At 32.0% G+C, this 16,679-nt stretch overlaps 1 protein-coding gene and 1 long non-coding RNA gene across 2 annotated transcripts; one reads left to right on the forward strand and one right to left on the reverse strand.

Moving 5' to 3' along the window:
• Positions 1–3,531: 3,531 nt before the first annotated feature.
• On the forward strand, positions 3,532–5,576 carry LOC114314317 (uncharacterized). The gene is made up of 2 exons (XR_003647436.2): positions 3,532–4,298; positions 4,560–5,576. It is a non-coding gene; the product is annotated as an uncharacterized LOC114314317 (long non-coding RNA).
• A 1,172-nt stretch (positions 5,577–6,748) lies between these two features.
• Positions 6,749–11,547, reverse strand: LOC114314316 (ankyrin repeat protein SKIP35). Its single transcript, XM_082872645.1, has 4 exons — positions 11,406–11,547; positions 10,172–11,208; positions 8,941–9,373; positions 6,749–7,917 (listed from the first exon to the last, which is right to left on the reverse strand). Exons 2-4 carry the CDS (start codon positions 10,759–10,761, stop codon positions 7,099–7,101), a joined length of 1,842 nt encoding a protein of 613 aa, XP_082728771.1. The 5' UTR covers positions 10,762–11,208; positions 11,406–11,547; the 3' UTR covers positions 6,749–7,098.
• Between the last annotated feature and the right edge of the window lie 5,132 nt (positions 11,548–16,679).

Genomic DNA, 16,679 nt, shown 5'->3' on the forward strand with positions numbered 1-16,679 from the left:
TAATAAACACTATTTAATGCAGGTGAAATATAATATTCTTGTTTAAAATTTCAATTTTCTTATTTTCCTAGCCACCAAAATGATTTAGTCATTTGATGTCATCCTTCGGTTTTTTAAAATTAATTAAAAAAAAATCTCATTTTGTCTTTTCTTGTTAATTACTAGTTAGCTTCATTTTCAACATTTTTTTATTGTCTTTCAAAAGCATATCAATTTATTTTGCTTCGGAAAACATATTTAAATTTATTTGATATTATAAGAATAAATAAAAGATGCCCCAAACGATATTGGAAATGGCCTTCGGATTTTGCAAAACTCAGGGCTTGTTTGGTTTAATTCTTAAAATATAATTTTTTTTTTTAAAATTAAAATTTTGTTTGGTTGGAAATTTTATAAAAAAAAATTCTAAAATTACTTTCACTCTCTTACACATCAATCAATCGTTTTTTCTCTCTCCTATCTCATTCTCAATTACTTTTTTTTCTCACACACATCTACTCAACTACAACAAAATATCAAATCATCTCAAACTCTCATACTTTAAAACTATTTTTAAAATATACAACTAAATAAACTAAAAAAAAAATTCTAAACTCTTTCCTTAAATTTTTTTTTTAAAAATATATCTCTCAAAATCAAATCCAACATAACTTTACAAAGAATCTTTCAACCTCCCAAAAATGGATAAAGGTCGGTACGGACCCAACCATTTCACTTCAATTACTCCTTCCGTCCCAAAATAATGGTCCCTTTTGGGGAATCTAACTTTTTTTGGTAGTACAATTATTGCATTTGAAAAAAGTTGATTTTCCAAAATTATCCTTTTGATAGTACATTTTTTGGGAATATCAATGCATAATTGTACTTTTTATGTTGTTTATTAATTTAAAAGAAGGGTAAAATAGGAAATTTATATTATTTTTGTACTTGATTTTTGAAGAGGGACTAATATTTTGGGATAATGAAAAATGGAATAAGGGACTAATATTTTGGGACGGAGGGAGTATTATTCAATAAAATGTCTATTTACTTTCACTTCAATTATTCAATAAAAAGGCTATTTACTTTAGTTTAAAATTCGTTTTCCTTCGATTACAAGATTATCCGAAGTGTGGTAAAAATATGTAGTTTTGATTAACCAATTCAAATCCAATTTTCTCAAATATGGCTCAACCTTACAATCATATATATTAGGGTTAACTATAAGAAGACTCTTTCAACTATTAGTAAATATTTTTTACCCATCTCATTTATTAATTCATATATGTTTTATCGCCTTCACTATATAAATTGTATAAATGCCACCTTTTTGGAGCAGGTCAGGAGGGAATAAAATTTTTTTTTTTTATTGTTAAGATAGCTAGAATGTACAATTTCATAAATGAATGAGTTAAAATTATATTTGCAAATAATTTAGGGAGTCCTAGTAAAATCTCAATTATTAGAGAATATCAACTTACCACTTGTCTATAAATATATACATTTTTAACTCATTCAACTAAAAAAAAAAAATTTGGTCAAAATGTATAGATATAGATGAGGGGTAAGTTAATATTTGTTAATAGTTGTGGAGATTTTAGTATAGTTAATCCAACAAAGAATGTATTATTTTTGTCCTACTAAATTATGAAGAATAGTGTTGAAGGGGTGTCTCTAATTGCACTTCGAAAAATTTATTGGACACCCAGGGTGTATGTTTGGTTTGAGTTTTAGAGATGAGTTTTAGAAAAAAAAAATTCAAAAAATTGTTTGGTTTGAGATTTTTTTCAAAAAAATTTCAAAATCACTTTCTTTCTCTTGCACATCAATCAATTACTTTTTCTCTGACACACATCTACTTAATTATAACAAAATATCAAATCATCCCAAACTTCAAAATTACTTTTAAAATATACAACTAAACAAATCAAAAAAATTTCTAAATAACTCTCTCAAATTTTTTTAAAAAACAACTCTCCCAAAAAAGAACCAAACAAGCCCCCAGTTTCTTAAGACACCTAACTCTAAAATTTGAATTTTGTTTCTTTCTTTAGACATCTCAATTAATCTCAACCTTATTCCATACCATCTCTTTCACCACCTTCATTTCCCTTATTGACGGCCTCCATCTCTCCTTTTCTCTCTCCTCAATAGTTGCTTCCTCTTCTTCATTTTTCAATGCCTCCACTCTCTCTCCGTCACCATTGCCCCTTCTTGATGTTCAGGAGAAGTGGTTGGGAAGAGTTGGTCGGACCAAAGGACTACAAATGGTAACGAGATAGTTTATAGTGGTATACTCCTATCCTGTATCATATCAGAGAGAGTAGGGTGGCAAAGTTTATTTTGTAATTTTAAAAAATGGGGATACTAAGTAAAATTAGAAAAAAAAATTATATATTACATGTAATATTTATAATTAATGAAAAATAAAAGATGCAAAATGAAAAATAAATGAGAGAAAATAAAGGTTAACTATAATATTTTAATCTTATTATATTAAAATATTATATTAAATATATATATATAAATATATTTAATAAATATAATTGAAAAGTAAATGGGGGTAGAATGGAGCGAGAGTACAACTCCGTACCCACTTCACTTTCTCATTAAGGTGGAAATTTGTCCTTTTTATTAATTTAAATTGGAGCCATTCTAAAAATCCAACAAGGGTGGTATGGAAAGTTGGTTAAAAGTTAATTTTTTTTTTAATTTTTTTATATATAAAAAATATAAGAAGTGATATGATCTAAAATAAATTAAAAGTTAAAAATTAACTTTTAGCTAACTTTCTAAATTAGCCCTAAATTATTAAATATTTTACAAAATAATCATATGATGTGGAATTCATACCACATAAAATTTATAAAAATGCTTTAGAGCTTTAATATAGGAGCTCTAATAGAAAGGTGGGTTCCACCCTGATGTGATGTTTGTGCCTTGTTTTGTTTTGTTTTTTTTTTTTTTTTGCTTTGACACATCATTAGAGCTCAAATTAGAGCTTTATATTTAGAGCTCTCTATCATTTCCCTTTATGGGTGTGTTTGATTTGCTTTTGAAAAGTGATTTTCAAAAAAAAAATTAGAGAGAGAATTTAGAAATTTTTTTAGTTTGTTTGGTTGTATATTTTGAAAATAGTTTTAGAATTTGAGAGTTTTAAATGATTTGATATTTTGTTGTAATTGAGTAAATATGTGTGAGAGAAAAAGTGATTGAAAAGGAGAGATGAGAGAAAAAAAGTGATTGATAGATGTGTAAGAGAGATAAAGTAATTTTGAATTTTTTTGAGAAAAATCACAAATCAAACAAAATTTTGAATTTTTTTTTAAAAAAACTCTCTTAAAAGCAAATCAAACAAGCCCTATACATATATAAATATTATGTAAAATATTTAATAATTATTCTAGAGTTTCTAACATTTTTATTTAAATTAGTGGTAAAATGATATTAAATTTTTTGTTAAAAAAAATAAATACTCGACAATTTATTTAATGTTTTGGGTGCACGAAGAGGCTCCTATTCTATGAATGTGGTACATGGTATTGGAATGGAAACATGATGTGATTGATGTGAAATTTTTTGAAAATAATAAAGTAGATGTTCGGTGTTGACTGATGAGGCTATCTAGAGAGAGAAAGAGAAAAAAAGATGAGAGAGAAAGAGAAAGGGAAAGAAGGTAGACATTAGAAAAAAGGAAAGAGGGCAGGGGTGAAGAACCTTGGGCGACACCATTCCAACTTGCATGTTAGCGGCCCCACTTGCTTGAGGAATTCACTGAATCCAACCCCCTCTCTCTCCCCTCTCTCTCTCTCTCTCTCCTCCCTCTACATAACTTCACATTCACATTACATACAGAACAGTGAAACAATTCCAAATCCATCAATAACTCCATCCCATCCAAATGCCCCACTCTCACCAATATCACATCAAATACACCATCCCCAAACACTCTCTTTCATTCATTTCCTTTTCACCCTTCCTCTCTCCCACCCAAATCCCCAATTATTGACCCTAACATTTGTTCATTTTCTTGTTTTTTCCTCCCCAAAACCCACCTTTGTCCTTCTAATCCACCAATTCTACTTTTTGTTTGGTTGTATTTTGATGAGCTATCATTTCATTTCTTGCTAGCTTTCTTTGAATAGGTAGATTCATTTCTGAGATAGACAAACACAATTAGAGAGATAAAGAGTTATTTTGGAAAAAACATATAGAGGTGGGAAGAGTGCTGAAATGCAAAAGTTGTATGAGGGTACTTTTGTTTCTTGTTGCCTCATTTGGAAAATTTCATCCCAAAACCACCTCCACAAACATCACAGGTACATTTTTTAAAATTTTTTATATTGATTATTTTGTATTTTAGGTTTTAGGTTTTAGGAATTTGATAATTTACTTTTCAAGAATTGGTTATGATTGCATATATGAATTGGATTACCTTCTTTTGTAGATTTATTGTTTTGATTTTTTCTAGTCTAAGTAGTTGTATGAGCTTTATTATAAAAATAAATAAATTAATTAATCATTACAATTCATTGAATCTGAACTTTGTTTTATAATTTGATCTTAAATTTGGACTACAGTTGTTGGAGTTGGTTCATCATCGGCGACAACGTTTCGTGGTTTGTAGAATTGAGATCGGCTTGAATTTTACTTTGTGAATACATGCTGCATAGTACAAATGAAATTGAAATGGTTTTCTGAGATGGTTGAGGTAGAAATTTGTGTTTTCTTAGATGATATCCTCAATTATTAATTCAAACAGATCAGATCCACTTGTCAAGAATTGTTCAATTTGATTATATTCTATTGAAGAAGAATTCAGAAAGTTTGGTGGAATTTGGTACAAGGGAAAGTATTATTGGAGTTGTTGGATTCAAGAAAACACAAAACTCATCAAATTCACATCTGATCTGAGAAACAATTGGGTTTGTGGGATTCAAGAAAATACAAAACTCAGCAAATTCACTTCTTGATTGATTGAATCCTGTTTGGAGAGAGTTGCAGTTGCATTCTAGATCTGTTGTATTGGTGAGATTTCCGATAATTTCAGAATTTGGATCTTAAGCAAAACTAGTGTGTTTGTAGTGATAATCAAATATTGTTAGCAGCAACGTCAAAAAACTGCATCATGGACGTGAGAATGAACAATAACAACAATAAGGCAGCTGCTCCTTTTTCTTTTCCTAAAATGAGGCCTACTACTACTCCTCCTTTGGTGGTTGATGGAAAAAAAGTGTTGTATCATCGGTCTTTCTCGCAAGGGCAAGGGCACGCCAGAAGAATTTTCCCGTTCAGTATAGAGTCGTCGCTATTACTCGTTTGTCTGACAGCTTCGCTGCTGATTCTGCCACTGATTCTTCCGCCATTGCCGCCACCGCCTTTCATGCTGCTGCTGCTCCCCATTGGGATTCTGGCTGTGCTTATGATATTGGCTTTTATGCCTTCTTCTGATGTCCGCCATATTACTACTACTGCTACTTATACATATATGTAAAAATGGTGTTAAAAAGAAGTGAATTGAATTTGCCAATTTTTGTTCACCCGAATTGTTCAAAAAGGATCATAAGAAATAACAAACACATAATTGAGTTCTTTTATTTCTTGAATTCATTCTCTTTTCAGTCAGATAATCTAACATCCAACTCCAGTTTTGAGAATACTTTGTTGCATTGCTTACATTGTTCTTGTGTTGTAAACATCTTTGTTGTTTTGTTTTGTTTTATTTTTTTCTTGCAAAAAACCATTCTCATATTGAATGCTGTGTTCTGTTTCTGATATGTGATGTATAACATTCATGGAAAACTTTTATTTAATGATGAAAATGAACAAAATTATACTTAAAACTACTGCTTACTCTTCATAAACATCTAGGAATATTTGCCATTTCTAAATATTTGTTACCATTTCTAACACGTTCTAGCGGAATCATCAAGAATTAAAGATCCATCAAGAACGAGCTTTCAAGGGGGGAAAAAAGTCACAACAATCAAATGAACAAAAGCATCCAAAGTCTCTGAAGAGACTTGAATCATTGCTACTATCTTCAACATCTTTTCTGCTTTTTCCTGGCATAACTCTGAAGTGGCTGAGCACCATACTTAGCAATATGATCTTCACACCTGTGGTCTAGTTTTCGAATTCTAGATTGAAATTTGCAACTAGCAGACCCCCACTTTTTCTTAGTTCCTCCATCAATACGACTAGCAAACTTCTAACGGCCCAACTTAAACCCTAGGCAGTAGGTTTCAAAACCAGACAGTGTCTTCTTCTTCCATATTGACTCCAAATCTCTTCCTTGGGTTTCCACACGACCTTCCATAAGAAGATTGATAAATAACACTAGCTGATATGAGGAAGCAGACGTCAAGTATTTTATTACAAGTTTGTGTTTTTAATTTACTTTCTATACCACACTAAACAATAACACTATCTCATTATGAAAGAATATAAAATAAATCTATTTTTAAAAAATCTACACGGTTGTGCCAAGCCAACATGCCAGCTGCACATAGTAATGAATAATTACTCAAGAAACGGAAATAACTTAATATCATAATAATAGTGAAAATTGAATCTTTTTTGTTTTGATAATCTATACAAAATCTCATAGCATAACAAGTCCAAGTGGCAAAATTATATTTCTAGGCATATTTTATCTAGTACTTTCTATTTTCTATTTGCATCCGTTGCAAATTCCAATGAGTAGAAAATTACCATGATGCCATTCTCAGTAACAGTAACAGAGCCTTCCACAAAAGATAGCAAATAATTACTCCCGAAGTGAAAATGACATTCCATAAGCAATAATCAGCTAATAATAATAATATCATCCAGGAAAATACAATATACTCTCCATTGCTCAAAATATATATCCACCCTTCTGTGAGTAATTTCTATCCATTTTTACATTAACAGATGAACATGCACATCCAAATATGAGAATTTGCATTTGCAGAAATACCTGATTGAGACAAATATAACCCCAATCAATCCACCATTCTGACGGAAAAGAAAAATTGTCAAATCTCCATAGCTTTCTCACCTAAAACTCAACTATAAGCATTATTCATATCATATGGGGAGAAAAAAGAGAAGCGAAAATCCGAATGATCCAACAGACTAAGCAGTTGTAGAAGCACCATGGAGAAAAAACGGAGGAATGTAATGCTCCAAAACAGCCATGAGCTCCCTCCACCTGCCTGCCTCCTCTTCCACAACCGCCTCGTTTCCTCCTAGCCTTCTAGAAGCTTCCAGAAGCTTTCCCCTTAGACGTTGTGACAACAAGCAGCCACTTGCTTTGACACACTCTCTATGCAGCGGCAGGTACGCTATTGCCACCCTCAATGGGGCCGGAAGATCCCTCAAGCAAATTGGAGATCCACCCCACTTCAAAATCCTCACAATGTTCAAGTAATGTTCTTGTCCTTCCTTCACTCCTTCCGAAAAAGCCGCTTCCGACCAGTGCTCTTGAAGGAAAACCCTAAGCTCAGGAGCAACCACCTCGTCATCAGACCTAGCAATGCTGTCGGCAACGGCGTAAGTAGCAGCCGGATCGCCTAAGAAGTTTGAACGAAGAAGAAATGCTACCCCATCAAGGGACCCACCACTACGTTCTCCAGCAGCCTTGAGAATTTCAACGCTGAGGGCTGCTAGGACGTGGTGAGGAACGTGAGGGAGGAGATAAGAGGCAATCTCGACTTGGCTGCTTGAAGTGGCAGCAGTTAGGGCAAGACAAAGTTCCATGTCTCGGCAGCCCCTTTTCACAAACCATTGGACAACCTGCATGCTACCCCTCTCGGCTGCTCTCATCAAAGGACCCAAGAAAGCCATGGCATTACCTTCCTCCACTAAACATTCCATCGTGCCGATCTTGCCGTAGTGTGAAGCAAAGCCCAACGCCAGGTCAACATCAACATCCAGACTATTCCTTTGGGCAATCTATGAAAACAAATTTCAAATCCCAGAGAGAGAGAGAGCGATGAATGATAGAATATTAGTGAAAATAAAAATTACGTAATAAAAGGATGTACAAATATTAACAAACTAGAAAGAATATCTATTTGTCAATATTGCATGCTTTGATGATACTTACAGTTATGTAATAACAGAGACAATGTACACATTCCTATCCACTTTTGGAATGAACTACATAGTAACCTTGTAAGCACAAAACAGAAACCTCCAATAAGCTCTATGGACATCGTAACCTTGTAAGCACACTGAGGAACAGGTGATATAATTCTAGGGACTGATTGAGTAATTCAATTTGCAGGGAAAATAATCTTCAGACAAAACTGAAGCAGATTTCCTTCAACGTAATTTGTTTTTTTAGTCTTACGTAAAATCAAACTAATGATCCTTAATAAGCAATGCCAGCGTTATCATTCTTATGTTCCTTCTCAATCTATGGATTTTATTGTTCTATCTGTTTGTTTATTATGGTAACCAAGGGGAATCAAGCGTATAATTGATTGATTTCGCATGAGTGCAAAGAAACACAAATTGGTTCGAAAAGATGGAGCTTATAACAAGAAGAGCTCATTCACAGAACCCTCTTATTAAATCATTTGACAATGGTACCGATAAAGAAGGAAACAAGATGACCAACGAACTTTTGACTTCTAAGATTTTAATATGCAGCAATAATTAATTTCTTTTCCATTTTGTATTCAGTTTTTCAAACCCTATGATGTATCAATGTTTTTCTGGACCCTAATTTCATAATGACGATGTTCACTATGCAAAAGGAAACCATTTAAGGCATAATCTACCATTAGGGTAGCCTCTTACTATTTCACTAAAAAACTTGAAGCTCTTACCATTTAGCGTAGATCCGGTCCCTCCGTAACCAATTCGGTCCCTCTTAATATCAAAATCAATTTCATCTTTGGTAATCCTAGCCTATTGTAAATGACAATTGCATGATGTCCAGCAATGATGACTGAAAATAGCTACCATTACCTGCAACAATATGCGAACAAGCTCTGTGCTCCCAAAACGTGAGGCTTCAAGAAAACATTGGTTCACATTGTCTGCACCTCCTTCTACCAACATAACCAGCAACCCTTGAATTGCAGTTGCAGATATGCCAGATGCCCAACCAGGGTCAAATGAACTAGAGAAGAGAGTAAGGGGAAAACAAGCTGCATCAAAGGCCTCCGTGAAGTCCTTCCCAGTAAGATGGTTTCCTGCTAGATCTAGAAATATCTTGAATGCCGATAATTGGAGTTGAATCTCAACAGCCGAGCTTTGACTCACTTTGTCCTTATTACCCTGACTACGAGAATGAAAGCCTATACATTTCAGAGCCCATTCGGTAAACTTCTGAACCTTGGCAGCAGCTTCTGCCTTCAACACTTCATCCCCATTGCATTCTTTGAGACGCTCATGCAACCTGCCAAAAAAAAGTAATGATAAAACAAAATGGCACATTTGCTTCATGCAAAAGTTAACAAAAATAACAAACAAAAACTCATATATATATATATACAAAAGTGGGGTTTTAACAATAAGGATAGAGTGTTCCAAAGTCATAAATTGAATTTCTCAATTATTGGACTTTAAAAAGAAGTGTGGCATAAAATTATCAGTTCATTTAACCATATTTAATTTGAAGTTTTTACAATCTTTAAAACTCTCGGTCCATCTAATCGTATCTAATTTGAAATTTTGAAATCCTTTAAATGACATTATCAAAAAAAAAAAAAAAAAATTAGTCACATGTAATTTTCCCTTAATTGATCTATAGTTTTTGTTTTTTAACAAATTAGTATAGCTATAGTTAAATCCAAATAATTTTAGTCTACAAATACAATACATTATGGTATGTTGGGAGGTTACGAAGTTGAAAGCTTCAATTTAAAGCAGAACACGCAAATTTAGCATAGGATCAAGAAATTGACCTTGTCAGAAAGCAGTCTAAAACCTACAGTGCATAAAGCAGTCTAAAATCTACAGTGCATATGATCATGCATCATAGCCTATGGCCTTGATTTCAGAATTCCTTGTTGGGTGCATTAAATTATATGTTGATGTATAATTTAATGCGCCCAACAAAGAAAGAATTCTGAAAGGAAAGAAAAAATGCCACAGGGAGGTATTGCTGTTTTTCATTCACGATTGTTTTATCCTCAATAAATATAGATATTGGATACACAAGGCACCGAAAACTAAGCAATCATATGATATTTACCTTTGGGCCATTACAGTCACGGTGTCTGCCAAACTCATTGTTCTGCTCTGGCAAGCAGAAACACATGAAGCAAGGAAAGAAGTCCTAAGAGCAGATCTTGTGAAGTCATAAGCACCGTTGGCAATGATCTTCTTAATTAAACCAGTTATCCCATCTAGCTCCTGTTGTGTGCTCAAGAACCAGATTGAATCCAAGGCAATGCACAAGGCATCGTTCAGTGTTTGTGGATCTGCCAAAAAGATCAAACTTTCTGCGAGTTCCCAATCATGGGAACTCACAGCACCCTGAAACAATCGCCCCAGCTCGATCCTGTCTTGCCTACTGAGTTTCTTCTCATGCCCAACTTTCTCATTCTTGCTAATCTCAGAATCTTCACTGAGCATCCCAGATTTAGCTTTCTTTGCACCGCAAGTACACCCACTAGATACTCTCGGTTCCTTACTCACAAGAGGTTCTTCTCTTGAGAATACTACATCGCTCGACTCACCTTTTTCTGGCGTAAAATCTACCATCTCATTCTGTGGACTTGCAGTTCCATTCGCTAAATTCAACCCATCGCTTCCCATGACTGACTTTTTTTCATCTTCCATTTTGACCCTCCCAAACCCACTAAATTTTATCCAAAATCAGAGCAAAAACACTCAATTATTCCAAACAGAACAAGGGATTCATATTAATTCAAAACCCAACTCAAGAGTCTTCTATATTATCTTTACAGGTACAACCCAAATTTTTTTCGTTGTTTTTTCTCACCCAAAACCCCAATTTTTTTTTTTTTTTTAAAGACTATTCAGAAATGAATTTTACAACACCATCTTCTATTCTGGGACGACGATCTAAATACAAATCAGATGATCAAAACAGCTAAACGCATGAGAGAGAAAGAGGTGACAATATACCAACACATATATTATATATGTATCAACCATCAGATACCTCTCTCCAGACGAATAGCTTCATCAGTAGAAACCCTAAAAACCCTCATCAAAATGAGATTTGCAAGAAATGGACATCAAGGATCTCCAGTGGCAACAACCCTAGAATATCAAAAACCCAAAATTATCATCATGAAAAAATAAACAAAAAAATAATTAAAAAATAATAATTTGTGGGTTGAGACAAAGCAATCAGAAAAGGTAAAGAGAACAAAAGAAGAACGTAAACTGAAAAACTTAATGCAGAATATAGAAACCAGTTAACAAAATTTAAGAGACAGAGGGCACAGAAAGCAAACCTGATTAATTAGAGAAGAGAGAGAGGGTGTGAAAGAGAAAAAACCTGAGAGTCATCGACTATTTTGGCAATCTTATATAGATGTCCCTCGTTCATTTATTTGTTCATTTATTCCTTTTTATTAATTTATTTTATCTTTACAGCTTTTTTTTATTTTATTTTATTTTTTATTTTTTATTTTTTATTTTTTATAGAACTTTCGCCAATTTTAAGAAGGATGTTAAAAATTAATTTTAATTTTTTCCGGTTAAAAATATTTTTAAAAAATTAAAGAGGTGATATCACTTAAAAAAAAAATTAAAAACTAAAAAATTGATTTTTAACTGTGTTGTCAAAATAAGCTGGAGAGAAGTGAAATGTTGCTGAAAAAACAAAATTAAAAGAAATTTTTAAAAAATCAATAAAGAGATAAATCTCTCTATACTATTATTAAGTGAAAGTCTAAATTGGTTTAGTAAAACCTTCTTCTCCTCATGTCACGTGGCGACTTTATATATGTTAAAATAAAAAAATATTCTACAGCGTAAGTAAGTTTTGAACTCAAAACCTTGAGTTTCATTAAGAACATATTTATCTATCTATTAAATTGGTTCAGTGAAGTATTTTTCTCCTCATGTCACGTGACAACTTTATATATGCTAAATAAAAAAAAATATTATACACAACATAAGCAAGTTTTGAATTTAAGATTTTGGGTTTCATTAAGAACATACTTATCTATCTATCTATATTATTATTAAGCGAAGACTTAAATTGGTTTAGTGAAACATTCTTCTCTTTATGTCACGTGGTAACTTTATATATACTGAAATTTATCTATCTATCTATACTATTGTTAAGTGAAGGCTTAAATTGATTTAGTAAAACATTCTTCTCCTTATGTCATGTGGGTGGTAACTTTATATATACTAAAATTTATCTATTTATCTATACTATTATTAAGTGAATGCTTAAATTGGTTTAGTGAAACATTCTTCTCCTTATATCATGTGGGAACTTTATATATACTAAAAAAAAATTAGCACAGCGTTAATAAGTTTTGAACTTAAGACTTTGAGTTTCATTAAAAACATACTTATTATTAATGCAACATACATATTATGATATTAAATTCTTTACTATTTATTTTTAGTATTAGTTATTTGAATTGCACACGTATCACATGTGCCACCCACTAGTAAATAAATAAGATAGAGTGGCCTATTTAATAAAAAATAATTCTTCTCTTTATTTTATTTTTTTTACATATTTTTTTCGTAAAAAATTAAAAATTAATTGAAATAATTAATTTTCCGGACAACTGCTTTTCAAATTTTTTTTGTCCTCCATTGCAATTTATGTCTACATTAGTTGAAATCCTACCAAAACTGAAGTATCTTCCTTTTTTAAATTCAGGGAACAAAGTCCATCTTCTATGTTTAGAATTAAAATCCTACAAAAACTGAATAATAATGTATTTATCACAAAATTAAAGTTTTAATCAATACTTAAGCACAAACTTCTAAAGTTTAAGATGTCTGAAAATTAGGTTTAGGAGCATCATTGAAAGCCCAAACAAAAGGAAATCAATTAGGGTTGTTTTAGAAAGTTGGTTAAAAGTTAATTTTTTAATTTTTTTTTTGGAAAAACATGTAAAAACGTAAAAAGATGATATGGCCCAAAATAAGTTAAAAGCTGAAAAATAATTTTTAACTATCTTTCCAAAAATGTCTTAGTTTGAACTAAAATTACTACTCATGGTTTGTGAGTCATGAACTAAGTAGCACAGACACAATATTGACACGACACAAACATTTTGACACATTGATTTTGGAAAAAAATAAGAAACAACACGTTTAAGACATATTAAAATATTATATATTTATAAATTTATTATATGTCATATATAAATAATTTATTAAAAATTTAAAAAAAATTGTAACATTACACTAAATATATTTTAAAAATTATATATTTTTCATAATTTAAAATTCAATATATCATTTACATAAGAATTATATTCTAAATAATGTAAAAAAAATTGCTGAATATTATAAAATATATAATGTATTCATTTTATAAATGTTTCAAAATATATTTATAATACATAAATTGTATTTTGGAAAATGTAAAATATTATTATTGTAAAGTGATTCATAACAAGGACATGTTCAAAGGGCTTAAAATGTGCCGCTAAAGTGTCCAATAATTGAGTATAATTTTTTAATTAAGACATATTGAAAGTGCGTTTTTAAAAAGTGTTTGGCTTCTCTTGAGTGTTTAGATTTTGTAGACTCATTTTAAAATTAATTTTTGATAATATGAATTGTTCGTTTTTTTGGACTCATTGAATAGAATATACATATAAAAAATCAAAATAATTGAAAATCGGTAGCTATATATTTTAATTATATATGTTTAAAAAAAATGAACGACAGATATGATTTTAAGAATAATCATTCATTTTTCGTAATATAAAATTGATTCAAACATATAACTACTAATATCTGATCATTTTGATTTTTTACTTGGATATTCTACATAATAAAACTTAAAAAGTAACGGTTTGAATTATCGAAACGAGACATGTGGTCGGCTCCACAAGTCCCTCAAATTTTCTCATATTGAAATGTGAATATAAAAGAAGCCTAATCCTTTTAAAATATCAGTGTCCAACACACACTTCGGCTTATTTTGAAAAGTAAAAAAGAAAAATCCAACTTTTTATTTATTTTATTTTAAAAAAATACGTAAAAAAATAAAGAAATAATATGACCTAAATAAATTAATAAGTCAATAAACTAATTAATAAGTCAATAAACTAACTCTTCTTGCTTTTCTTAATTATCAAAATAGGCCTTTCTCTTTAAAACATATCCATGCTTCTTAGACCATCTCTAACGGTGGAGCATATCATCACCAAATTTGAATTTGGTGAAAAAGGATAACTTTTTTGCTTTCAATGGTTTTATCAAAATGAGAACGGCCCAAAGATTTCACCAAACTGAGCAGCTGGGCAGATTTCATCAAAATACTGTGTCTTTACGTTAGAGGTGGGTCCCAATATCTGGCCGGTTGTCCCATCGGTCATCCGGAATACACAGAAAATTCATAGCAGCAGCCATGGTTAAACGTAGATATCAGCCGAACTGGGTATTGCTAGGACAAATAGACGCACTTTCGTATTCATATTCGTACCCTAGAGAGAGAAACTTCACAGAGCTAGAGAGAGAGAAAAAAAAATTCCTCTCTACTTGTTCTTCTACTCTGCTAATTTTCTGGATTTTTGTTCTTCATGATCGTGCTTTTCTTCAACAGAACTTGATGAAAGGTATGGCTCAAACAATTCTTTGTATCAAAAGACTGAGAGGGTAATTTTTGTGAAAATTGGGCCGAGCTGGGAGATGGTCATTATGGCCCACAATACGAAGGGCTGAGTAAAAAAGCCGCAAAGTTACTCCGGCCCAAGAGAGGTACAAAATTACTCCGGCCCGAGAGAAATGTAAAGTTACTCCGGCCCGGAAGCGACTTAGAGTTTGGCCGGTCTCAGAGTTAGTCCGGTCATGGCGTATTGTGGTTAGAACGGTCAGAACCTTACTACTCGGTAGCTCGGTCTAAACACACCATGGGTTGTACATGAGAGAACCGAGATAAGGAGGAGTAAAAGGAAGAACCAAACTAATTATAGTTCGGCCTACTCTGTGGCTTAGCATAACCATGATTACTTCGGTCATGTTGGAGTTCGGCCATGGTAAAAACCATCTCACTTGGTTTAAGCAGTGAGGGGGTGTTAAAAGATAAGCATTATCTTTTAGGAGTATGAATCCTAGGAGGACTCTGCATGGAGGAGTAGAAGTCCTACTAGGATTGTGTCACACGAAACCTATTAAAGCTCACAAACATCACCTTTGGAGAGGTAACACACCAACTTTGTTTTCTGAATACACAGAACTTTGTCTATTTGTCAAGCTTGCTGACTTAGGCATCGGAGAGGTTTCCGGCACACACCCGCCGGCTAGCTCACGTTTGTGTTTTCAAGTGATAAAGCGACGACATACGGAGGAGAGTAGACTTGGTCAACAGGATTATACGAGAAGGTTTATTTCTTTCCCGTACAAAGACCAACATCGATGAGAATTCAAAAAATAATTCTCAACATGAAACTAAGCTCCTAAATTCTAACTGGGTATTATACAAATTGGCCTACTCCAGAAATGAAAAAAAAAAGAAAAAAAAAAGAGTTGACTCAAGGTCAAGAAGTGCAAAGACCACAACAATTGTTGATAGATTCAAAACCCATTTAAAAACCCAGTTGAATTCAAGCCACAATCAATCACGTTCCAAGAGTAAGCAACAAAGAAAAAAGAAAAAAGAAACAGCAGAAACAAAAAAAAACTTCCAAATATGTTGCTATATATAGATGCATTCATCAGAGGCGTCAAAGATGAAAGGCTTATTTCAAGGATTATACAGTGTTGAAGCCATTCATCCTCGTCCAACACGTGTCATGAGGAAGATTCATTTTCACTTTCTGGTTGTCCCTCGAACGTTCACTTAGATTTGATGAAAGGTATAGTACACCGTTGGAGCCGCTTATATCAGATTGAAAGAATCATCATTTTTTTACTCAAATTTAATGAAAAAAATACTGAACCGTTGGAGATACTCTTAGGTCGAGACGTCCAGCAATATCCTTCAAATATGTCATCAGGTTAAATTGCGTTTTAGTGGCATAAAAACGTGGATGGCTTGCACAAGTTTAGGCAGTCAGAAGTGGAAAGAATGCGAGAGATGACGGATGGGTAAATGTCAAGACCAGAGAGGATCGGATTAGCAGTGCTGACTCTAGCCTCATTTCGATTGGAAACTTCATTATTTTAATTATTTTTTTTGTTATTAACTATTTTAATTTAGTTAACATTTTTGTAATTGGAATAATAATTAATTTTTTTTATAATTGATTTGATAGTTGTAAAAAAAAATAATAATTATGATTTAAATATGATATTTTATTTTATTAACTATTTTAACCTATTTTATTTCCATTAACTATTTTGGTCTAAAAAAAATTATATCCCAAACAGGGCGAAAGAATTTAAAGTTGTAAGAAAATTGTGGTTGATGAGTTTGAAACAAATTAAATTTAGGTATCATTTGGAAACATATTATTTTAGTAATTTTTTAGTTTTTTGACTAAAATATCATGAGGTAAAAAATTTTGTATATTTAGAATGATTTTTTGATTTTTTACGAGAAGATGTACAAAAGTAGAGAGAAAAGAGAATTATTGATTTTT

Source organism: Camellia sinensis, chromosome 6 (assembly GCF_055761805.1).
Source record: "Camellia sinensis isolate YWXY chromosome 6, ASM5576180v1, whole genome shotgun sequence".
Taxonomy (NCBI): Eukaryota; Viridiplantae; Streptophyta; class Magnoliopsida; order Ericales; family Theaceae; genus Camellia; species Camellia sinensis.

Excerpts from the sequence above, each read along its gene's own strand:
- LOC114314316 (XM_082872645.1), bottom strand. The coding sequence starts at position 10,761 with ATGGAAGATGAAAAAAAGTCAGTCATGGGAAGCGATGGGTTGAATTTA. Across the intron at positions 9,374-10,171 it reads GTGACTGTAATGGCCCAAAG|GTTGCATGAGCGTCTCAAAG; the intron begins GTAAATATCATA and ends TTTTTTTGGCAG. Across the intron at positions 7,918-8,940 it reads TTGTTCGCATATTGTTGCAG|ATTGCCCAAAGGAATAGTCT; the intron begins GTAATGGTAGCT and ends TTGTTTTCATAG.